General features: G+C 40.8%; 1 protein-coding gene across 1 annotated transcript in view; it reads right to left on the bottom strand.

The window, feature by feature from the left end:
* Positions 1-930: 930 nt before the first annotated feature.
* Positions 931-25,049, bottom strand: part of LOC113051332 (leucine-rich repeat-containing protein 4C-like) — a 41,876-nt gene continuing 17,757 nt past the window's right edge. Inside the window, exon 2 of the mRNA XM_026214974.1 lies at positions 931-4,452. Coding sequence (XP_026070759.1) covers positions 2,501-4,402 — 1,902 coding nt within the window. The 5' untranslated portion in view covers positions 4,403-4,452 and the 3' untranslated portion in view covers positions 931-2,500. The remainder of the gene's footprint in view (positions 4,453-25,049) is intronic.

Below are 25,049 nucleotides of genomic sequence, written 5' to 3'. Positions count from 1 at the left end.
GTGTGTCATCAGGTGTCAAATAACGCTGACATGGATGCACACACTGTTTAAACGCCTTGCTAGTGGATGCCATGATAACCATAATAGATCGCTCTTACCATTCTGGTCGTTTCTCAGATGCACGCTTCAAACAAAACAGTCAATGAAGACGAAGAAGATAAGTGACGGGTCCTACGGGCGCGTATTTATAGTCGCGCCGGTAGCGACGTCAGAGGCTGTCGCCGGCCAACACATTGGCGTTTTTCAAAGTATGCTTCAGACACGGGTCACGACGAGGTGTTCCCCATAGTGTCCCTTCAGAGGACGCAGTTCGAAGTTCCCTTGACAGGGAACTACAATCTCTGGTATTTTATATATTCTTTCATGGTTAATGCTTAGTTAGCTGTATCCTCATACAGTAGCATTATGAATTGATCAGCAAATGTATAGTTCGACAGAAATATTATTGGTTATTTTTCAGTAACAGTTCTTGTAAAAACATGTCAATCAAGAGACATTCTCTTGCCCAAAAAAAAAAAAAAAATCACTTCAGTTCAGCATAGAAATCTAGAACGAGTTACCAATAACAAACACCAGAAGAAAACAAAAGAGCATCCGCTTAGTCCAACACCACAGATTTTCTATGTAGGCCATGTACGTATCAATCTAGTCATAGTAGCTTCTGTAACTGATGCAGTGCTCAGGAACACTGAAGCAGATAAGAGCAAGCTAGCATTCATATACAGACGCTCTGAAAACAGAGACATTGTCATCTTTTTTCAACAGCACAGTGCTGTTTTTTTCTAGTGTCCCAATTTATCCCACCTTTTAGGTAAAATAAAAATGGTAGGAACATTTTTAGTTTGAACTGGATACAAAAAGTAATTAATAATAATAATAATAATAATAATAATAATAATAATAATAATAATAATAAAACATATGCTGGGAAGCAAAAGATGAAATATGTTCTCTTGAAATTTGTCACATTCATTAGACGATTCTGTTAATTCAATGCTAAAATGTGAGATTAAACCGTTCCATACATAATTGTGTGATGAATTCCCTGCTGGCAAACACATCTATTTAAAATGAAACTTGTCAGCACATGTGATGAATTAGAGGTATATACTTCATGTATTGTTCTGATGCCTTTGACATATGAACCTATTAGGTTTACTTCAGCAGTTGACTGGCAAGACCAGTGTCTCATCCTCTTATCATGCTGTCCAAAATGATCAAAAAGTAGGGAGAAAGACATCACACATCAGCTTTTATGCTGACAAACATTTTGAGAAAGCAATACACAAGCTGATGAAAAACAGAGTTTGATCGCTGAGCACACAAACACGCTACCCTTTGCACATATGGACACGAGACAAATTCACACGCTCATCATCATCATGTTAGGTGAGGTTTGCAGTTGCCAGTCAAATAAACCATTCCAGAAAAAAAGTGATTGTAAAATACATGACATAATGAATGTAAAATTCTATAGACAATTGTAAAATAATAACTCATATGGCAGATAAAACACAAACATACAAAAGCACACGTACACAGTAAAAAACAGTTGCTTACAAATCACAAATAATGCAGTTATCAAATAAACAGTACATGTTTCAAGCACTGGGCTGCACTCTGATTTTGTCCAGTGTTTTTTTTTTCTTTTTTTTTTGCAGTAGGTCATTGGTTTCCATAGTGACATTAGCTGGTTGTTTTTTATTTCATTATTTATTTCCTCTTTGCCATTTTTGTCTGAAACGCTCACAGCAAACAATCTTAGAAATCATATTCCCTTGTCCTCAGCCACTATAGGGGCTATAATTGTACTAGCCTGATGTTCACTGATGTATAGAATTCATTTTTATATTCATAGGTTTTTGACATTTACAGTTATAAATAGATTTAGTGAAAAATAGATTTAGTGAAAAAATGCTGAACCTGAAATGCTGTTTTTCCAATGCCACATTTAAGATACTATCTTGACTTGAGGACTGTAATTCGAGGCAATTATGCAAACCTATTTTCTGAATTGAAGTTAATTGATGTGTGTCCAGAACACTGGCTTCTATAGTTACTAGAAATATTTCCTATCCCACAAGCTGCATTTGCAGAATAATCCAGTCTCTTACAATGAAAGCTTTCCCTTTTTTGTTTAGTAACAGGATATTTCATGGGGAAATGTAACCGTTTATACACCTCTCTAGAGTCACTGCATCCATCAGGCCCACCATTCATATCTAAGTGCTCCATGCGAATTATAGCCTCCATCCATTTCCCCAGTTTACCCAGTTTAAAAATGTAGAAATTAAAAATATTTTTTTTGTCTTGTGATTTTATGATCCAGACACTTCACATATCTTTAAATAAATAAGATTTGTAAAGACACTTGTTAAAATAATTATACATACACCCTGGCTCTCACTGAAGGTCTTAAAGCACACTGTCATCTTCATTCTGACAGCATGTCCACAACCAAAATTTAAACAGCATTAGCAGAGTTCGGTTCATCCGTCATTCAAATTTGAGTCTCCTGCACGTTATCCTTTGAGCTGGCTTGAATAAGTAATGGTTCATGCACTGAACTATGCAGTGAGTTAAGAGCCGACACATGGTTATAAGCAGTTTTGTAGGAGTTATAGGAGGTATAGGGGTCGTAATGCTCATGCTCCAGGGGCGAAAGAGCCAGGTGACTCGCTATAGCAGGAACACTCGTCAGCTCTTGTACACTGATGATCTCCATGGTGCGGGTCGGCCCATCATGATCCTGCTGGTGGTGCTGTTTGCGCATCTTGTAGAAAATTATGAGCATTACGGCCGCCATGAGCGTGATGGCCACAAAGCAGCCAATGATGATCTTGGTGGTTTTCATCACCTCCTCCAAACCATTAAGAGCCCCATCAATGTCTATGTCGGTCACAGGAATGGTGTATGCTTTCTCTGTGGCAATAGGTGTTCCCCTTGTGGTTGAAGAGGAGGCCCAGCCAAAAGAAGGCTGCACCGGTGTCCTACTCTCCCCATCGATAGAGGTTTCAACTGTCTTTACGGTGACTGTAGTGAAGTAACTAAAGCCACTGTTGTCAACGGACGTCACGTTGAGGACAGCAGAGGCCGAAATGTTGCCTAGTGTATTGCTTACAATGCAAGTGTAGGTTCCCGTGTCCTGTATGGTGACGTTGGTGAAGTATAATGTTCCGTCGTTTTGGACAGAGATGCGCATCTTGAGAGCCCCATGTGTTATGATGGAGCCATTTGGAGTTAGCCAGCTGACTGAGGTCACTGAGTTCGTCCGACATTTCAGTTTTGCCCCCATTCCTTCAGTCAAATTGAGGTCGGAAGGTGGCTCGGCAATAACGGGCGCATAGCACTGAAAATAGCTCTGGTCTAGCTCGCCAATGTAGCGCCCCTTGAGGCTGGGAGGGGAATTGCAGCGGGCGCAGCAGCTGGTGTTTGTAGGTACGGTCTCTCTCAGCCACCAGCTCAGCCAAAGAACGTCACAGTTGCAGTTCCAGGGATTGTGATGCAAATGCACTCGCTGCAGGTGGTGCAAAGGCGTGAAGAGATCATGGGGCAAAAAGGTGAGGTTGTTGTGAGCCAGGTTGAGCTCTCGTAAAGAGTGCAGGTCATCAAAGGAGTTTCGCTCTATGGTTTGGACTTGGGCGTGCATCATCCACAGCTTCTGAAGATGAACGAGACCCTTAAAAGAACTTGGTTGAATGACGGTGAGCTGGTTCCCAGACATCTCCAGCTCATCCAAGCGAATCAAGGGCTGAATATTGGGGACCTCTTTGAGGTTACACATGCCCAGATTCAGGTACCGAAGGTTACTTAAGCCCTGAAATGCTCCACTCGAAATGTAGGAGAGACGCTTCAGCTCTCCCAAGTCCAACCGCCGCAGGGAGGGCAAGCGACTGAAGGCATCAGACGGTATGCTCTCGATAGGGTTATTCCTAAGCCACAGCTCTTTCAGTTTTGATAGATACTCAAAGGCGCCATTTGGGATGGTCGTGAGCCGATTGTCAAAAAGCTCCAGAGTGTTAAGGCTGGTCAGCCCATTGAAGGCGCCAATCTCAATGTTGCGGATATGGTTTCTACTAAGCTGAAGAATCTCAAGGTGTCGTAGATGCTTGAAACTGTCTACTTTGATGACTTGGATCTGATTGTCCTGAAGGTTTAGATACCGTGTATTGGTGGAGATGCCATCAGGGACATCCTTTAGCCCTCTGCGTGTGCAGATTACCTTACTAAATTGATTACTACAGGAACATACGGAAGGACAGGTTTGGGCTCGTACCAATCCAGCGACAACAAGCAACTGCAGGGCTAAAAGCAGGAGAAACAGGGGGTCAGACCAAGCCCCTTTCCATCTAGGACCTCTCAACATCTGGCACTGATGGTAAGAGGTCATCTTGTTCAACATTCATAATTTAATGCATGCTGATTTTCTCTTCCCAAAAATCTATTGGCAGTCTGAAAGAGAGGAAAGAGGGAAAATAAATTGTTAGCAATGTATGTCATGCTGAATTGTCAGTGTAGCATGATGTCAGTCAAACAGAACATCAAATTCCACTGATGTTCTGCAATTTACAAGAGGAACGTTTTTCTGTCAAATGGAAATGCATGTACATTTCTGATATTCTGATGATGTCAAAGAAAAACAAGTATTGCAATGCACATGCAAAATAATTTTTCAATGTGATTGATGAATTAAACATCGTTACTGTCACAGCTGTTAAATGAGCCTGCACACGGAACCCATTTCTTGATTTATTTTTGTTTTTGCACTGTATATAGCAGACCTGAGCTAAGTAGTTCCTCTTCAGGAACTCGAGCTGCGTCGAGAACGATTGGGGAACGCGTCCAGCGTGACGTCTCTGAATAATATGTATAATCAGTCCAAAGGAAGGGCGAGACGTCATAGGCGGGTGACGTCAGAGACCAGGAAGCATAAAAGCAGGAGAGGCACAGCCGGCCCCAGCCTTGTGTCTTCAGCAAGCGCTCTGTGTGTGTGTCAGCCGCTTTTGTTTGTGAGTCTTATTTAGTGTCGTTTGTCCTCTGATAAACTCCATTGTCAAAGCTTCAATCAAGAGTAGTTTTGGGCAAGAGCAGGCAGCGCTCAGGCTGTGTGTTTTTCCCTGCCAAAAAAAAAAACAGGGTAGGGACACACGCAGCTCATGTGTTGTCTGCTTGAGAGTGAAGCGCGCAGTGTCAGCTCTCGAGGGAGTTGACGGCTGCGATGCGAGCCTTTGCTTCACTCTCAGAAGGCTCTCTTTGAGGAGAGAGCTTTCACTGGCGTTTCTCGCGGTGCCATTCCCGTTTTCGCCGAGGCAAAACGGTGGTTGTGCTCACGGGACTCGCTTTCGGATCTGCTGGAAGGAATGTAAGACGGGCAAGTCCCTATCTTGTTTCTTAGCCACCAGATCCGGCGCCCGCTCTCGGTGGTCGGAAGCCCGTGTTTGCGGTACTTTCTCCCCGATGAGAGGGCGCGACGGTGCTGCCTGTCTTTCTCTGAGGTGATTGATGTGGATAGGCGTCGATGAGCGCACCAGTTACACAAGCACCAGTCACACTGTTAAGCGCTCCGCTCTCGCCGAGCACGCTCTGAGAAGTGTGTCCGTGCATGCGATCCTGCGGTCGCAGTCTCGCTGGTCCTGAGGCACGGCGGCGACAACAATAGCAGGAATCGCACATGATCTGGCGAACGGGTTGGAGACGGTTCGTCCTAACTCCGCCCGTGTTCACTAGATCTAGAGCTCGTGCTCGAGGCCTGGAAACCAGCGCTGCGGTTCTTTCGCCCTCTGAGACAGCTCGCTGCTGCTCCTGCATGCTCTCTCGCCGGGCACGCTCTGAGGAGTGTGTCCGTGCATGCGATCTTGCGGTCGCAGTCTCGCTGTTGCTGAGGCACGGCGGCGACCGCGATAGCAGGAATCGCACATGATCTGGCGAACGGGTTGGAGACAGCTCGTCCTATCTCCACCCGTGTTCACTAGATCTAGAGCTCATTCTCGAGGCTTGGAAACCAGCGCTGCAGTTTCTTCACCCTCTGAGACAGCTCGCTGCAGCATCCATATTTTTCTGAGGAGATTTATGTTATTTGTGTGACTGAGTAGCATAAAATAATATATATATATAAAAAAAGACATGAGCGCTGTCTCTGGCAATGCGTGTATTACATGGTTTCATTTTTATGTGAGTTTTTCTACACCAGATCGTGTTGACTAGTCTGGTTGCTGACTACATTTAATTCTAAGGAATAAAATGACATATTTATCTGACTATGTGAAGTTAGATGTACAGGGGCTGAGGCGGTCAGGGGCTGCTGGGCGGAGCAGTCCCAAACGTGTTCCAGCCCCACGTGCCGGGGGTGTCACTTTTGTACTCCGCAGACGCTAGAGTCAAAGTGGCGCTCCCAGGCTGAAGGCTTCTAGTGGAAAGCAGTTCTACGGACCGTTGTTTTCGTTGGATAGCCTTCATCATAACGTCCTGACGCCTAGGACGTTTTGAGGGCCAGCTCCCTCTGGGGAAGAGTGGTGTACACCGCATTACACGGAGCCCGTCTCTCCTCAGTGCCCTCAGGAGATCATTCTGCCAACCCTGCCGTTGTTCCAGGGCGCAGCGATCTCCGGTGAGCGCTTCTCTCAGTTAACCCTCCAGAAACGTAGCGGTGTTGAGAGGCCCGCTACCTCTACGGAGGTCTCTAGAGCAGCTAGTACGGTAATCCCCTGCCGGTCCACCGCTTCAAGGCACCGAGCTAGTGGCTCTAGGCGCACCAGAGGCCAGTCTCGCGAGACTGGTTCCCTTAGGAGGTCACATGGCGGTGTGGGAGCCCCTGCCAAGTGTACTTCACGGGGTCCTGCCCCGAGCAGGCTCTGGTCTAGTCTTCCTGACAGACGATATGGGTCTGAGGACCGTCGTTTTTAGGAGACTTCAGCTATGATAGTCCTGATGCTGCGGCTCAGGACCTCGGAGGGCAGGCCCCTCTGGGGAAGAGCGGTGTACACCGCATTACACGGTGCCCGTCTCTCCTCAGTGCCCTCAGGAGATTGATCTGCCAACCCTGCCGGTGTTCCAGGGCGCAGCGGTCTCCATCGAGCGCTTCTCTCAGTTACCGCTTGGAAACGTAGCGGTGCTAAGAGGCTCGCGACCTCCTGGGAGGTTTCCAGAGCAGCTAGTTCGGCCGTCTCCTGCCGGTGCACCGCTTCAGGGCACCGAGCTAATTGCTCTGATGCAACCAGAGATCAGTCTTGAGAGGCTGATTCCCTTAGTAGACTATATTGCAGTGTGAAAACTACTGCCAAATGTGTCTCAGTGGGTCCTGCACACTGTAGTGAGAGGCCACAGAATCCAGTTCTGGTGGGCCCCAAGCAGGCTCTGGTAATGGAACAGAAGTAGACTCTCTCTGAGGATGGAGACCATCGAGGTGGTCCCTCCTTGGGTTGCAGAGTCCGGGTCGTACACTCGGTACTTCACTGTTCCGAGGAAGGATGAGGTGTTGTGTCCTTTTCTAGATCTGTGCTTTTGAACCTCTCAGTCAGGGGACTGAAGTTTAGCACGCCTGCACAGGCCAAGTCCGAGGACTCGTGTGTCACGATCTATCAAAAGATGCACTTATCTCCATCCTTCTTCATCGAAAGTTCCCGAGGTTTGGTTTTGGGGGCAAAAGCCTACCAATAAGGATCTTCCACTGGCCTTGCACTCTCACCCCACACTTTCACGACTCAACCACATTGACGATTGGTTGATATCAGCTCAATTTGAGCAGATGACGGTTCGGCTCCGAGGTGTCGTTCTTGCTCACATGAAAGAGCTGGGGTTAAGACTTAACGCCAAGGAAAGTGTGCTTTCTCCAGTTCAGAGAACCACTTATCTGGGCATGGTGTGGGATTCGACCACGATGCAGCCACGTATGTCACCTGCTCGGATCGAGTCGATCCTCACTGCAGTCGCGAGAGTGAGAGAAGACCGGTCACTCACTGTCAAGCAGTCACGGAGATTGCTGGGTCTGATGGCAGCTGCGCCCAACATGAATACTATTGGCCTGCTGTACATGAGACCCCTACAGTGGTGGCTCAAGACCAAGGGGTTCTCCCTGAGGGGAAACCAACTTCGCATGCTAAAGGTCACGCGGCGCTGCCTACGTGCCTTGGAAATGTGGAGGAATCCTTGGTTCTTGTCCCAGGGCCTGATGCTGGGAGCTCCTTGTCGCCGCGTGATGCTAGCGACGGATGCGTCCCTCACCGGCTGGGGTGTGGTCATGAGTGGCCACCCTGCCCGTGGTCTGTGGAGTGGTCGCCATCTGACATGGCACATCAACTGCCTGGAGATGCTGGCCGTGCTTCGTGCACTTCGTTAATTTCTCCCAGATCTAAGAGGTCACCATGTGTTGGTGCGCACCGACAACACAGCGGTGGTCTCTTACATCAACCACCAAGGAGGTCTGCACTCACCCCGTTTATACAACTAGCGTACCAGATCCTTGTGTGGGCCCAGGACGAATTCCTCTTGCTCAGAGCAGTTCACATTCCTGGGCATCTTAATATGGGAGCAGACATCCTGTTGAGCAGGGGCCGAGGCCCGGGGAATGGCGGCTTCACACTGAGGTGATGAAGCAGAGTTGGAGATGTTGGCCAGACTCGGGTGGATCTGTTTGCGACTCGAGAGACATCGCACTGTCCCCTCTGGCTTCCTCTGACTCATCCAGCTCCACTGGGGCTGGACGCCATGGTACACGACATGGCCGAAGCTTCATCTGTACATTTTCCTCTGATTGCTCTGCTCTCGGGAGTTCTGGAGAGAGTGTGCCGGGACGGAGTCCGGCTGCTGTTAGTAGCCCCGTTCTGGACGGGCCGGGTATGGTTCCTGGGCCTGATTTCTCTTTTTGATGGCACTCCATGGGAGGTTCCCGTCAGGAGAGATCTCCTCTCGCAGGCGGAGGGTGCGCCCCCGCATGGAGCTTAGATGCTGTAGGTGTTGTCTCTGAGGAGGCACAACTCTAAACTTCCGGTCTCTCAACCGAGGTTGTAAGACCGTTCTCCAATCCAGAGCTCCCTCAATGAGGAAACTGTATGCCTTAAGTGGAAGCTTTTCACTTCTTGGTGCGGAGACTGCCAGCTCGACCCAGTTAACTGCCCGGATGGTACAGTGCTGGAGTTCTTGCAGGCTCTACGCAGGGTTGATCCACTCCACCTTGAAGGTCTACGTGGCGGCCATGGTGGCCTACCACGCCCCTCTCGGTGGCCAGTCAGTGAGCAGAAACACATTTTTACATGTTTCCTCCATGGTGCGCTGAGGCTGAGGCCTCCGGCCAGAAGAAGCTTATGCTAAGCGGTGATCAGGTTGCTTTCCTAAGCCTCGAGTCCTCTGATCTCCCCTCTCCTGGGGGTCAAGGCTTACTCCACTAGAAGTGTGGCGGCCTCCAAGGCCTTCCTAGCAGGTGTCTCTATGTGTGACATCTGCGAGGCTGCGGGGTGGCCCACGCCCTTGACCTTCGTAAGATTTTACAGTCTAGATTTACGAGCCGCTCCAGGCCCCTCTGTTCTCTCATCCTAGCTGTGCAGTTTCCCACACTGGCAGAAATTTTTTAAGTCTGGCGGCGTGGGCATTCTCGTTCCCCAATCGTTCTCGAAGCAGCTCGAGTTCCTGAAGAGGAACGTCTAAGGTTACGTATGTAACCTGGTTCCTCGAAGGAACGAGACGCTGCGTCGCAGTGCCACACTTCCGGCATTTCTGGCTGGCGCTTGCTTCATCATTTGAGGCTTGGGCCGGCTGTGCCTCTCCTGCTTTTATGCTTCCTGGTCTCTGACGTCACCCGCCTATGATGTCGCGCCCTTCCTTTGGACTGATTATACATATTATTCAGAGACGTCACGCTGGACGCGTTCCCCAATCGTTCTCGACGCAGCGTCTCGTTCCTTCGAGGAACCAGGGTTACATACGTAACCTTAGACGTTCTCTTTGACCTAACTATTTTATATCCCCACTTTCAAGACTTCCTGCAGTTAACAAGGGAAAAAAGTTTTAAAAGTCAATAATAATGTCAGTTTATTAGGAACATAATTTTAAAAGAAAAAAACTAGCCACACCCAGTAAAGAAAAATAAGCATATCTAGGAGACAAGGATGTGTATTTGACTTGTATATTCCACACTATGTGCTTGCACAGGCTATGAAAATACAGGCCAACTGAATTGTCAAAACCCACAAGAAATGTGCCAGTGCCACAGCACACACTAAATTTAAAATTCCTTCACCCTGCAAGTCTCTGCTCTCATTACCTGCTCAAGTGTTCTTATGAAAAACAAGATGGCTTATTACCTACACTGTTTGCAAATAGGTTACTATAATCAGTACTGTTATGAATAATGAGAGGGAAATAAAAGTAGAGAGATATTTAGGACCCCTGAAAACTCACTTTGACAAGCTAAACTGATTATTATGAAGTGAAGCAATTGAGTATCCTGGAATACATAGAAATGCTTTCCTTTATTAGATCAAGCAAACTATTTTATAATTAGGTTATTCCTGGTGTATCAATATCTTTTGTTGATCCTGGATCAACATTACTGTCCAAAAAATACAGATTTAACCCAATCCCTACCCCAAAACCTAACCTTACCCATAATTTATTCTTAAAATCAGAAGGAAATGACAAGGGTGTAGATGCACCTAATCCTGATTGTAAGCCTAAAACTGAAATTTCCTGAAAAGTAATCTCTCAATTCTGATTGGTTGATTGGAATGATGTCCCTGGATCAACAAGGATGTTGATCCAGGAATATGTTGTACTTGGTCAAATCATGCTCACCGTTATAATTACAGAATCTCTTAACACAGTAGGAAATGAAATAAAGTATGAGACAGAGAGCTTTCCGATCAGCATGGCAACAGCACTGTGGACTGAAGTTGCATGACACCAATAATAACAACAATCTCAATGCATGAGTGGGATGCATGCTGGTTGATATACAGTATTATATTTTTTTAACAAAGAACTGTTTGTTCTGTGCGTATAAATGCAACATTGCACATGCACAATCCTTTCAGTTTCGGCGTTCAATCCTATCCAGGGCTTGAAAACTGAAAAAAACATTCAATTGGTTCACTCAGAATGTGCAGAATCGATATGTTAATGTTTCTGTTCCTGCATTCCTCTTATATTATTACCGTTCCGAAACCGGTTTGGGTGGGAGAAATACCGGTTAATAATGTTATTTTTTTAAAACAATATTCTTTGCCTATAATTTGCCTAATAATAATGTAATAATAATAGAGTATAGCGTTTCCTTTACTCAAAAAGAAAAGGAAAAAATAGAGACCTTACGCTTACAGGCAATACAGCATCATCTTCTCTAGATTTTGGCCAAATGTAAGCTACTTAAAAAAGAAAAAAAATCTATCAACACTCTAAAAGCTTCAAAGTATTTTTAAGATATTTAAAGGGGGGAAATGTCACAAAAGAAGTGTGTTTTTGGTTGCCAGGGCAACCCTGCACAGATTACCAAAAAAAAAAAAAAAAAAAACAGCATTAAGGGACCAGTGGATGGAGTTTATTTTTACAGAGCATCAACGGAGTTGTGCAAGTGTTTGTGTTTGTTACCTGCATTTCGAAGATGCTTGTTTTACAAACGAGGCCTAGTTTGACGACGGATTTGCGTATCGTTTATTTCTTAAGGATGATGCAATCCCAACGAAAAAGGGTCACGATCGTGTGTTGGAACCGCAGGCGGTGAGTAAAACTGCTTAAAATATCTCTGCCTCCTTGTTAGTGCGTCCCCTCCCATGCCGGAGACCCGGGTTCGAGCCCCACTCGGAGCGAGTCGTTGCTGCTGCTGCTCTCGTTCAGTTTCAGCCTCGGGATCTGATTCTGGATCATAAATAAATGGCTGAATTTGGTTTGTTTTGGATGATGGTTTTTCCCTCACGGTAAAGTCAAAGCTTCCAAACGCTCTCAACGCAAAAGCTTACTGGTGCTCGTGATTCTTTAGCTCCGCCCACACGTCACGCCTCCAGCCGGTCGTGTTTTTCCGGGAAAAATCGGTACAGACTATCTTTCTCTTATGAATATAATAAAACTAAAGACTTTTTGGAGTTATGAAGGATGCAGTACTATTTTATAGGTACTCAAGATTAACAGAATATTGAGTGAAAACGAGCATTTCACCCCCCCTTTAAAAATGCTTGCTGTATTGTTTAAAAAAAAACACATAAAATTGCGTTTTGAGAGTGAAAAAATAAAAACTTCAGTCGCGGCTCACGTCGTATTTTATTAGCCCTATTACTTTCCGAAATAATGAAGGCTGAAATGCCTGTTGTCTAAAGTAATATGCTTACAAACATTATAAAAACAGTTATTAGTTTCTCTCCAAAACAAATCCTCTAAAGTTTAGGCTATGAAAACGTCAATCCAAAAACAAATTAATCTAAGGTGAAGCTGATGCCTAACTTTCTCATTCGGCACAAATCCAAATGTTTCCATGTTCTCGACGTATCTGGATGCTAAAATGTTTATACTTTCAATTATTCTTATTTAAAATAATCTTGTCAGTAAACGGTTAATAATCGGTTAAGGAGCGTTGAAAAATAACCGAAATTAACATGTCAAGTCAAGTCAACTCAAGTCAAGTTTATTTATATAGCCCTTTAAAACAACATAAATGCTGACCAAACTGCTGCACAACATACCAAACAAATCATCTATTGTACAATACAATTTAAAGACTAATAATAAAATATGAAAAGAAAGCAAAACAAAAATAATAGAATTAAGACCAGAAACATCATGCAATTTAAAACAATATTTAAGACGAAAAATAATAATATTAATTGAATAATTAATATCAAATTACACATATGCCTGAGAAAAAAAAAAAAAAAAAAATTAAGAGAAGATTTAAATGTAAAAAGTGTAGGGGAAAGTCTAGGGAATTCCAGAGCTTAGGACCAAGAACTGAGAAAGCTCTGTCGCATTTGGATTTAAGTCGAGATTTTGGAACATTTAATATCATCTGAGTGGAGGATGTGAGTGTTCTCCCTGACAATACAAGTGGAGAAGGTCTGAAATATATATATACAAATCACTTCCCTAGTGTATATATATATATATATATATATATATATATATATATATATATATATATATATATATATGTAACGTATTTTAACCATTCAGCAAACCATGCAGCAAACCTTTTTAAATATTTTGGTAATTTACAGAAAATAAATAAATGACTTTTTAAATGTTTAACTGATTATCGATCAATATCAGCTGATGCAGTTTGCTGCGCCTATGCGTTCTCAGAAACTGGTGACTGTAAACGAATCAGCAGAGCTTGTACGAGCTTTTGTCATCACTGAATCTTTCTCAGACGTTTCCAAATGTCAAAAATCTGTGCATGATGGTGTCAGATAAGTCTTCTGAAAGTTGGGAATAATCAAAGGAGAGCTGCGGTCCTCAGTTGGGCAGGAAAGGCTAAGCATGCTAGCGCTTGAGTGCGAATTCACCAACGGCGAGAAAAAATAGGCCGTTTTTGCACTGCAGCATCAAGCCCAATTTGGTCTTAATCCGGCCCTGAAGGTGGTGGATTGCCATTGAGACTTGCCTATGATGAGTTCACAGCTGAGCGGACATTTCACTCATTGGCTTCAGCATCATGTTTGCATAGGACGTACTGCTGGAAGTCGTGATTTGTTGACAGCAGATTTCAAATATTAAATGGAACGATAAAAATAACGTTATTAACCGGTTATGTCCATTTCAAATTTTCATTTCTGTCTGGAACTATAAAATTTGATTTAGTTTCTGGTTCTGGTTCTGTTCCTGTCAAAATTTTGTTTGATTCCGTTTTCGTTTTCGTTCCTTGAACCTGTACAGTGCACTGATCCGATCGAATGTTTACATGCACTCTCAAAGTATTAGAAAAGGAACAAAGCACCCCCTTCAATATTTTTTCAATTACATTTGTAATCGGATTGACGGCTCACTCGGATTGAAAAGCCTTAATGTAAACACCTTAATTCAGGGGTTTTCAAACTGTGGGTTGCGACCCACTTGTGGGTCACAGAATGGAACAAGGTGGGTCACAAAAGTCACTTGGCTGCAGCTAAATTTGCATTTCACTATGGCACACACACTCACACAGTTCAGTCTAGGGCTGGACGAATGTGACGAGTAGGGTGGGGCCGAGAGCCGTGGGAACCTGCTCCACTCACCGGTCTCGAGTCCCATGGAGGAGATCGGAAGGATAAAAAAGAGGAGCGACGACAGTGAAGGACGAGAGAGAACCAGGCCTGGGATTTATTTGGTGTTTGGTCGCAGTCGTCCACAAGGGGCTGTGACGCTGTTTAGTGTTTATTTGGTTATTAAAACTTTGTTGGATTGTCCGCCTGTTCCCGCCTCCTCCTTCCCGTGATTGTGAAGTTTTTAATGTGTTACACTGGTGCCGAAGCCTGGGAGGAAGTAGTGACACACTGTCGAAGATCACTCACCGCTGGGGTGGATCCGCGGTGCCATCGAGCAGGTTGCCACAGAGGATGCTCGAGGCAGTGGTCTGGAGTGAGTTGCCAGGGAGACGGACGAACTCACTCCAGCTCACCGCCTCAAGCATTGTCGACACCAGAATCTTCTCCTTCGGGAAGGAGGCGGGAACCGGTGGACAATCAAACAAAGTCTTAATAACAAAATAAACACAAAACAGCATGAGAGCCCTTCACAGATGACTGCCGTGTACAAACAAAAACCAAACACAAAATAAAAGGCCCGATCTTCTCTCGTCCTTCACTGTCGTCCCTTCTCTTTTGTATCGCTCCGATCACCTCCGTTGGACTCGAGACCGGTGAATGGAGCAGGTGTCGCTCATTTCCCAATCACTCCACCGGCCTCGCTCCTATCATTCCCATAGCTCTCAGCACCACCCCACTTGTCACAACAATATAGCCTACCAACATTAATTACAAACTGCAATATCCTTAGTGTGATTTTCAAATTGCCATTATGTCCACGCGTGTTGCATGTTTTGAAGCGCGGGCGCGAACGAGTTGTAATAACAGTGAAAGTCTTATTAAAGAGAAAAAATTGTCCGTTTGAAATCTGCACTTTATTCGTTCGGGAAACGGTTTGTAAAACGCATTTCACATGTACAGGGTGAGCAGGGCACAAACTCAGGGTTAATTGTAACACTACAAAACTTAAACATTTCCACATAACAAAATAAAAATTTTGAGAAAAATTTGCCAAAGTTCAGAAATCTTTTGAAGATATTGCTAAACATTTATTTAACCGTTGCAAAAATAAATTTCTGCTTGAGCTAAATATAAGTTTTTTTTTAATTTAAAACGAGACCGATCTCTTTATTGTTATTTTTTTTTTTTTTACCTATTTCACAATTATTTTAATCTCCAAACTGTTTTAGATAGTTCTGCTTTGCTTTTAATGCTTTTCTAAAAAAGTGTTGGATTGTGCTCCGTTCTCGCCGACAAACACGGAAGGATCATGAATGCATTTTGCATTTTCTGCAACAAAACACAGCAGCACAGATTATAGTTCAGTGGAGTGAGCCTGTTTCACGTTTTTATGGACGCTACATATTTTAACGTCTGTAAACAAAAATTAAAACGTAAATATTAGTAGTGAAATTTTTCAGTTGTACTCTAAAATAAAATGGTTATTTTTCTTAAATACTTTTCTGTCATCAAACTTTTAAATAAGATTAGGCTTAAAATGGTGAACCAAAAACAACTGATAGCAGCACTAAGTGATATGTGTCGGGTCCCCGCTATGATAGCAGCAACATTCACAAATGCTTACAGAACAAGCGGGAACCCAGTGCCTGTAGCTTTCTCTATTTCAGTTTTATCACGTGATAAAAAGTCTAAGGCCATCTCAAGCCGAAGGGCAAACTCATCTAATCTGCGGCCTATTATGCATCAAACTAAGATTGATATAAAGACACAAAGCACTGCCATCAAGTTAGCACTTTTAAACATTCGCTCACTAAAAAATAAATCATTTCTAATCAATGACTTTATAACCACAAACAATTTGGATTTTATGTTTCTAAATCAAACATGGCTTGAAGACAGCTGCAGTGCAACAATCCTAAATGAAGCAGCCCCTCCTAACTTCACTTACATGAGTGTTTGCAGGACTGTTAGGAGAGGTGGGGGTGTAGCTGCTCTATTTAAAGATCTATATCAATGCAAGCAAGTGTCATTTGGTCAGTACTTGTCTTTTGAATATTTAGGGATTGTGCTGAAAGGTGCTCCACGCATTCTGTTTATTATTATTTACAGGCCTCCAAAATACTCTTCAGCATTTGTTGAAGAGGTCACAGAAATGTTATCAATGATTTCCTCAGAGTTTGACTGTATTGCAATAGCAGGGGATTTTAATATTCACATAGATAATACAGAAAACAAAACTACAAAAGAAATGATAACGGTTTTAAACACTTTTGACTTGACTCAGCATGTGCATGGACCCACACACAAAGGTGGACACACTCTAGACTTAATCATCAGTAGGGGTCTAAACATTTCATCCATTGTTATTAAGGATGTAGCACTATCTGATCACTTTTGTATTTTATTTGATATACTGATCTCTGCTACAACTGAATCTAGATCTGTCTCTGTCAGAAGGAGATGCATAAACGAGAACACAAGTGTACTATTTACGGAGGCTATATCTTTAACACGAAGCATTTCTGCAGACTCTGTTGATATTCTCCTTGATTCCTTCAACTCAAAAGTTAAGAATGTTATTGATGATATTGCTCCAATAATAGTCAGTAAGAAAACAAACAGACAGAAATCAGTTTGGAGAAGATCAACAGCAGTTCAGACTATGAAAAGACAATGCAGAAAAGCAGAGAGGATGTGGCGGAAGACAAAACTTGAAATTCACTATGGCATCTATAAAGACAGCCTTCATGCTTATAATGTTAAACTAGCCACAGATAGAAAGAATTTCTTCTCAAACCTTATAAACAGTAACTTAAATAACACTCGTACTCTTTTTGCCACTGTTGAGAGACTGACAAACCCCCCAAGTCAGGTTCCCAGTGAAATGCTATCAGACAGCAAATGCAATGAGTTTGCTTCCTTCTTTTCTGAGAAGATCATCAATATCAGGAAGGCGATTAGCACATCCTCAAGTAATGCAGAGGTCAGACAGATTCGGCCACAATATCAAAAAGATACAATGTCTATTTTTGAAACAATTGATAGCAAAATTCTGGAAGACATAGTGCAGCACCTAAAATCATCAACCTGCTGTCTTGACACACTTCCCACATCTTTTTTCAAAAGTGTGCATAACTGCTTAGAAGCAGATCTTTTAGAGGTGGTGAACGCCTCACTTCTTTCTGGGACATTTCCAAACTCCTTAAAAACTGCAGTTGTTAAGCCCCTCCTGAAAAAGAGCAATCTTGATAACACCATTTTGAGCAATTTTAGACCAATATCTAATCTTCCTTTTATAGGCAAAATTATAGAAAAGGTAGTTTTTAATCAGATGAACAAATACTTAAACACAAATGGATACCTGAACAATTTTCAATCTGGTTTTCGACCGCATCACAGCACAGAGACAGCACTCATTAAGATAATAAATGATATTAGCTTAAATTGCGACTCTGGCAAAATATCGGTGCTGGTATTGCTAGATCTCAGTGCTGCGTTTGACACTGTCGATCATAACATACTACTACAGAGACTGGAAAACTGGGTCTGGCTTTCTGGGGTGGTACTTAAATGGTTCAGGTCATACTTAGAAGAGAGAGGATATTATGTGAGTCTAGGAGAGCATAAGTCCGAAATATAAGGACCGAAATATATTTCAGATATGCTCACTGAATATAAACCTAACAGAGCACTCAGATCACTAGGATCGAGTCAGTTAGAAATACCAAAGGTTCACACAAAACAAGGGGAGTCCGCCTTTAGTTACTATGCCACCCGCAGTTGGAATCAGCTTCCAGAAGAGATCAGATGTGCTAAAACACTAGTCACATTTAAATCTAGACTCAAAACCCATCTGTTTAGTTGTGCATTTATTGAATGAGCACTGTGCTATGTCCGAACTGATTGCACTATATTTTCACTGTTTTATTTTATATAAAATAATTTTCTAACTGTTTTTAAATTGATTTTAAGTAAATGTTTTAATCATTTTAAAAGTTTTAAAATTGCATGTTTTATTTTTTTTTCTTATTTTTCATGATTATTTTACTTTCTTTGATGTTAAGCACTTTGAATTACCATTGTTTATGAAATGTGGTATATAAATAAACTTGCCTTGCCTTGCCTTGCCTTAAAGTAATGCCATCCATTTTTTTTTTCTCAAATATTTTGGTGGGTCGTGAAATAGATTAATCTTATCTAGGTGGGTCAAGGAATGGATAAGTTTGGGAACCCCTGCCTTAATTGATCTGATTGAGCTCGATCGGAATTAAATTTAAATCGAGCTCAATAAGATCAATTGAGGTGTTTACACGAAGCCAATCCGATTACAAACTGATTATTTGGTTGCATGTAATAGTAGCCAGAGGGACATTAATCTTACTGTTAGGCTATGAATGTTAGTTAGAAGCAGTATAATTGACAATGGAAGCGTAAAATAATCAGGGAATGTCCTGGCAGGAGCCTCACTTTTTTATTCATCACCAAAAAATAATTCACAGAGGAAGCACACTAATCTCTTAGGTATTGACTGAGTGATTGGCTCGAGGCCTGCATCAAAAAATAATTCTAAAATCTAAAAATTAACATTAATTACATAATAGCAATCCAAACATCTCAAATCAAATGTCAATACCAGCGGGCTAATGAGTGTAATCAAGTGTGTTAGATTAAGGAGACATATAAAATAGGTGCGGGGTCCTCCAGGACACATTTGAAAACCCCTGTTCTGAAACAGACTTAAAATGACATTTTTTTTTACAACTGTCACATTCAAACTCAGACGTTTTTGACATATTTCAAACTAGTCTCTATCTGTCTGATCGTAGCCTACACTCAGAAAAAAGTTACAAAATTGTCACTGGGGATAAACCCTTGGTACTAATATGTACACAGTAGGTAGTATTTAGAACCATTTAGGGGTAAACCATTTTTAAAGTACTAACATGTAACTTATTGAGAGTGTATGTTGTTATACTTAATATTTTTAGCAGAAGTTATATCATTAAGATATAAATATGCAGCAGGGATAAATTCAAAATGATGATTTTTTGCACAATATTTTGTTTCTTTGAAAACTGCTACAATTTCCTATAGGAATGAATACTTTATTAATCACAAGCAATAACAGCATTTTAATAATCATAAGCAATTTCATAATTGTTGAATGGATATAGAAGGTAGAATTTTTCCCTGCAGTACACTTTCCAAAGCCTTCATATTCCTTGAGGTCTCTTATGCCAATCAAATGAATTACTTTAATGCTCCACAGATAAAGCTTTAACGCATATAATAACACACATGCACATGCGTGCGGCTGTGCACACACACACAAACACACATAAATAAACAAATAAAAAGGCAAAAATGAAGATGATCTAATTAACATTAACTTTCTTTGGAAAGCTGTTTAAATTGTCTTTTTTCAGCTTTTGGACAAATGTATTTTTATATTGTCTCAAACAGAAGACCTACTCTTGCTCAAACATTATGTTCACATGAGTTCTATAGTCTAAGCTCATTCGCAATTAAAAAGCAGAACTGAAAGAGACCTGTAAGTTCACTGGTGGCTATAACTTTCTCTTGTCATCCTCTGCATAACTGTAATTTGTTCTCAGTCAATCTGATAACTCTTTGCAATGCTAAGACATCAGAGAGGTTAAATAAGTGGACTGGCAAATGATGAATGTTTCTTTTTTTTAACATCTCCTATAGGACACTGGGAGGGACATTATTTAAAGTAATTATACCAATGGCACTCGATTGCACTATTGCTCATTATCATTTTATGTTGTTTATTTATCATTATTTATCATTATTTATGTTGTGTATTTGGAGGTAAATCAGCCAATTAATATTCACAGAATCTTATAGCTCATCCTTGGACACAGTCCTTCGGAACACTGTGCTGCTCTGTTTGTTATCTCAGTATATCTCTGTTTCCTACATTAAGAACGCCAAGGTTCTCCACAAGGGCAATGACTGATTCAGTGTTACTGAGGAACATACATCCAAATGCAGTCAAGTCATGTTTGTGTTGTGAGTACACAGCGGTTGAACATCTAATAAATGTGCACCTAATAAAATGTCTGTGAAATATTTAATGCTCTTAACGGTAAATGGTATGTGCATAATTTCCCTTTTGCATTTTCATTGTTGGGGTTAGAGGCAGCATAAAATTGCATAAGCGGTTATTAACTAAATCTAAATATTATGTAAAAACACTAAAGTACACAGTACAATGTCCTGGAGTGTGCTCTACCTATTTGACCTAGAAGTATGAAAGGACAAACCAAACAACATGCTAAAGTGAGTTCTCAGGAGACACTGGGTTGGTTCCTCAGGACCTGGAAACAATGGCTTACAGAAAGGATTTTGCTTACGGGATGCCTGCCAAGGTCTTTACTTAAATGGGGGGACTGTGTTGAAGCCAAAGAAGCTTTACAAATGGAAGCCCTCCATTTAAATTTACAAAGACAGAAGTGCACAATAAGTGCATGCCATGTTCACCTTGAGTAGACAATAACACCAAACAATGAGATAAAACCGACATTTTATTCCGCAAGAGTGTGATTTCCAAGTTACTCTGAAAAGTATGTTCCTCGTGCAAGTTATTTCAAGTTTATTAAAATAATCTTCTAGGTCACCCAAATAAAACCAAAATCCTTTACTGCATTAAACAACAGAATAATACAATTATTATTAATAAAGTATCTGATCGTCAGTATATTATTCATAAGCATCTAAACGTCAATATATTCTAAAGAGAGTGATGAATATCTTTCAATTGATCGAAGCCCTATCCTACCGGTGTGTTTAAAACAAGTAAAAAATCAATACCTTACTTGCCTCTTAGAAGGGCTTTTCAAGCAGTTTAGTCAGAGAAAATAGATACAAAACGAGGGAGTAATGCAAATTACTCCCACATAGATCTTCCTCGGCTTCCTCTGCGCATCCAGTAGGAGTCTTAGTCTGTAAAGTCATTTAGACTGAAGCATCTATGGCCAGGTATAATCGCCATAATCATTGGATTGTGCCAAAATAACTTATGCTACCTCCATTATCATAATGAGTCTGTTGAATAATCAGATGAAATGGCCGTTATCACTCTTTTTTTCCCCTCACACTTCTCTGGTTGTGTGGGTGGATCAGGCTGCAGGGAGATGTTGTCCAAAGATCTAATGTTCCCACTAAATATGTCTAAAGCCAAAATGTTAGTAATTTTGTTGTAGTACTCAAGAGCAGTCTTGGTCTCAAGAAATATTTTGTTTTGTCAGGTATCAGCCACATTTGTGCATGGTCTTGTCTTGGTCTCAGACTAACCCTTACGAAAAAGAAGTTTATTCAGGTGTGCTATTAGTATACTTCTTTTAAACAAAAAATAGGAAAGTATGCTTTAAGTTAATTTTTTATGTACTTCTCAGAAATATACTTAAAATGACATTTAAGTATGACTTATACTTACAAAAATTCTAAATATATTTGAGCTATACTCCTAGAATCCGTGTTTTCATTATTATACGGTAGAGGGCGCTAGTACACATCTACAAAAGAAACACCAGCTACTAACACATGTAATCTAACATGATCATCTGACATGAAACAGCATCAAAACTGTAACGTTATGGATTAAAATGACAGATGAAGAGGTAATAATTACAGTCAAGCTTTGGGGTGTTGATTTTATTTTTTATTAACGTTCTGAATCCAATTCATAGTTTTTTTTTTAGCTTTTTGTTCAAAATATTATTTGTTTATTTTTTATGAAACGCATTAAAGTGTAGTCAGATATGTAACAAAATATATACAAATTAAAATAGGGACACAGTAGTATACTTAAAGTATGATGTAAAGTTCACTTAAAGAAAACTTATGAGTATACTTGCAGTATAAAACTACTAAACTAGTAGTTTACTGAGACTATAATCCAAAGTGTAGAAAGTATTTAATTAGTAAACTATCAGTATACATAAGTTCACTTTTAATATAATTGCTGTACAAACTACAAACCCGATTCCCAAAAAGTTGGGACACTGTATAAATTGTGAGTAAAAAGAGTGCGTGTGGCATGGGCAGCTTTCACATCTGGAAAGGTACCATCAATGCTGAAAGGTATATCAAAGTTCTAGAACAACATATGCGCCCATCTAGATGTCGTCTCTTTCAGGGAAGACCTTGCATTTTCCAGCATGACAATGCCAGACCACATACTGCATCATTTACAACATCATGGCTGTGTAGAAGAAGGATCCGGGTACTGAAATGGCCAGCCTGCAGTCCAGATCTTTCACTCATAGAAAACATTTGCTGCATCATAAAGATGCGAAAAATAAAATATTGAAATTTGAAACTTCCACATCATTGCATTCTGTTTTGTTCACAATTTGTACAGTGTCCCAACTTTTTTGGAATTCGGGTTTGTACAAACATAGTTTGTATATTTAAAAGTATACTTTTATATACTAGAAAGTGGGCCAATTTAGTCCCAAGGAGTATTGAAACAGTACACTTACAAGTATACTAATAGAACACTGATATTATATTATACTTGCTACATAAAGAATACTTAAAAATATACTTGAACTTTACTTAAGTACTAATACTTATAAAATAAACTTGAAGTATACTGTACTACTTTTTCGTAAGGGAATGGCACCCATACACATAGTTTTCAAAGTCGTCAGATCGCGTTTCCTTTCACATTACACAACTGTTTTGGAAGCTGCTGTGTTTGTGCATTACATAACAGATTGGCAGCCAGGGGTTGCACATTACACAGTATTTCACTATAGGAAAAATTCTAGATTTGCAAGAAACTTGCAATCCAGTTTTTTGTACAAAAAAAGAAAAAAAAAGAAATATATATATATATATATATATATATATATATATATATATATATATATATATATATATATATATATATATATATATTTGCCCAGTATCCTGCACTCTCATTGGCTGTATGTCATAGCTGGTGTCATTTTCAGTCATAACACATTTTACACTGCAATGCTCAGAGACCCATAACTAGTCTCCTAAATATTTCCTAGGCATCTGCCATGCATTGTGTTTCTCTTAGATTGCCTTTTTTGATAATTCACACCATGTGATCTTCATGGATGTTAACCAGCACCGATTTGCTGTAGGTTTCATGCGTTCTTCAATCGTTCATCAATCTTCAGAAAACTGTAATAGAGTGGAAAGCAGAGTTAAACTGGCTAGTGTACACTTGGTTTAAGAGAGCTTAGTATTTTATTTCAAATCACTAAATTGATGGTGCATTGTCTGATTTATTTGTTTACATCACTATAGTGATTGGATGTAAAAATGGACTTTAAATGCAATTAACATGTTTTGAATAAATATATATGTGACATGTATGCAATATAAAATTTGATTTATTTTGTTACTATTGTGCCAAATAATTTTACAGGGCATGGTGTCAAAAATTTCACAAAAATGAATTCAAACGGCCACAAAATTCAAGAAACAATTAGAAAAAGTATTTGTATCCATAATAGAACTACTGTGCTTTTCTGAGCAACACACAGCAGTGTTTCGTTATTGAATGAATCTGCTTCTTTGAACAAGTCGGTTGAATATATGGTTCCATGACTCACTTATTAAGTGATTTGCCACCACCTGGTTTTAGCTGCATATTATTTTTCCACCATATTTTTATATTCAGAATGTTCTTTTCAAAATATTAATCTTATAACATTGTTTACGAAGCTGTGATTGTGAAAATGTCCAAAATGACATTATATTATTTTTTCAGGACTGGCAGTGAATGTGGATCTTTCAGATGGGTCTCGGTGTTGACCTGGTCTCACTCTGCCTTGGTCTTGTCTTGGTCTCAGTTTAGGTGGTCTTGACTACAAAACTAGTTAGTACTTGGATCTCATTAAGGTATCCTACTAACATTCATCTACAGTTATCTAGCCTTTAATAATATCTTGCTATTGTAATGCAAATGTAATTGCTATTGATATTTGATCATTCTATTAGTCTTGCAACTTTTAATATCACTACTAAGTACTATCAATCTGATGAACTTGTTAAAGAAACTATCTCGGAATTATCATTAGCTCAGCCCAGATACCCTTGGGCCATCAGATGAGAGCTCAAACTTTCAAAAGTTTAAATCTGCGGAGATAAACACAGGCACAAACATAGAGAGAATCACTTGCAATTTAATTGTTTTTCCTCTGTCCTATTAAATCAAGAAAATGAAATTGCAATCATTACTTGTAAGCATGTTAGCAACCCTCACTTGGGAAATCATGACCTTCCACACTTAATTTAGTCACCTATTTATATTCAAAGAGAGCACTTGCATCCTCTAATGAACAACACTCAAATGTGCAATACTAAAGGGAAACTCACAGTTATAGATGAGTAACAGATATTGACTTAAATCAAATCTGTTGTTTATATTTATGGCCAGTTACTAAATCATTAGAGTATCTCATGCCGATAGTCAGTTTTATGGTCTTGCGATGGCCTTAAATATTGACTGGAATCATTTAACCATGAGATATGGCATGTACTGTCCTACAGAAAGCTATTTGGATTTGCTGGAGAGTACAGTGCAGTGCTGTATTAAGCATGCCACTAAAAAAACGTGGGGTAATTCATTGGCTGTGGGATGGTGCGCCCCCATGTTTCCTGATGTCATGAGGGCCTTGTTAGCAAAAATATTGGTTCATTTTTAAACTGTCAGGACTTCTGCCAAAACCACCTTCCACAGCAATGCAGCAGGTTTGTGAAAAAAAGATGTTTAGTGAAGATTTAATCTCCGTCTTGATCATATTCTTGTGCTGAAACCATAATGCCGCAGGAAATGAAACTAAAGCACGTATAGCACTGTTGCGCCAGTTAACACGGTTA

Source organism: Carassius auratus, chromosome 32 (assembly GCF_003368295.1).
Source record: "Carassius auratus strain Wakin chromosome 32, ASM336829v1, whole genome shotgun sequence".
Classification (NCBI taxonomy): domain Eukaryota; kingdom Metazoa; phylum Chordata; class Actinopteri; order Cypriniformes; family Cyprinidae; genus Carassius; species Carassius auratus.
The sequence above is the reverse complement of the archived record's forward strand: the minus strand, read 5'-3'. Positions and strand labels throughout refer to the sequence as shown.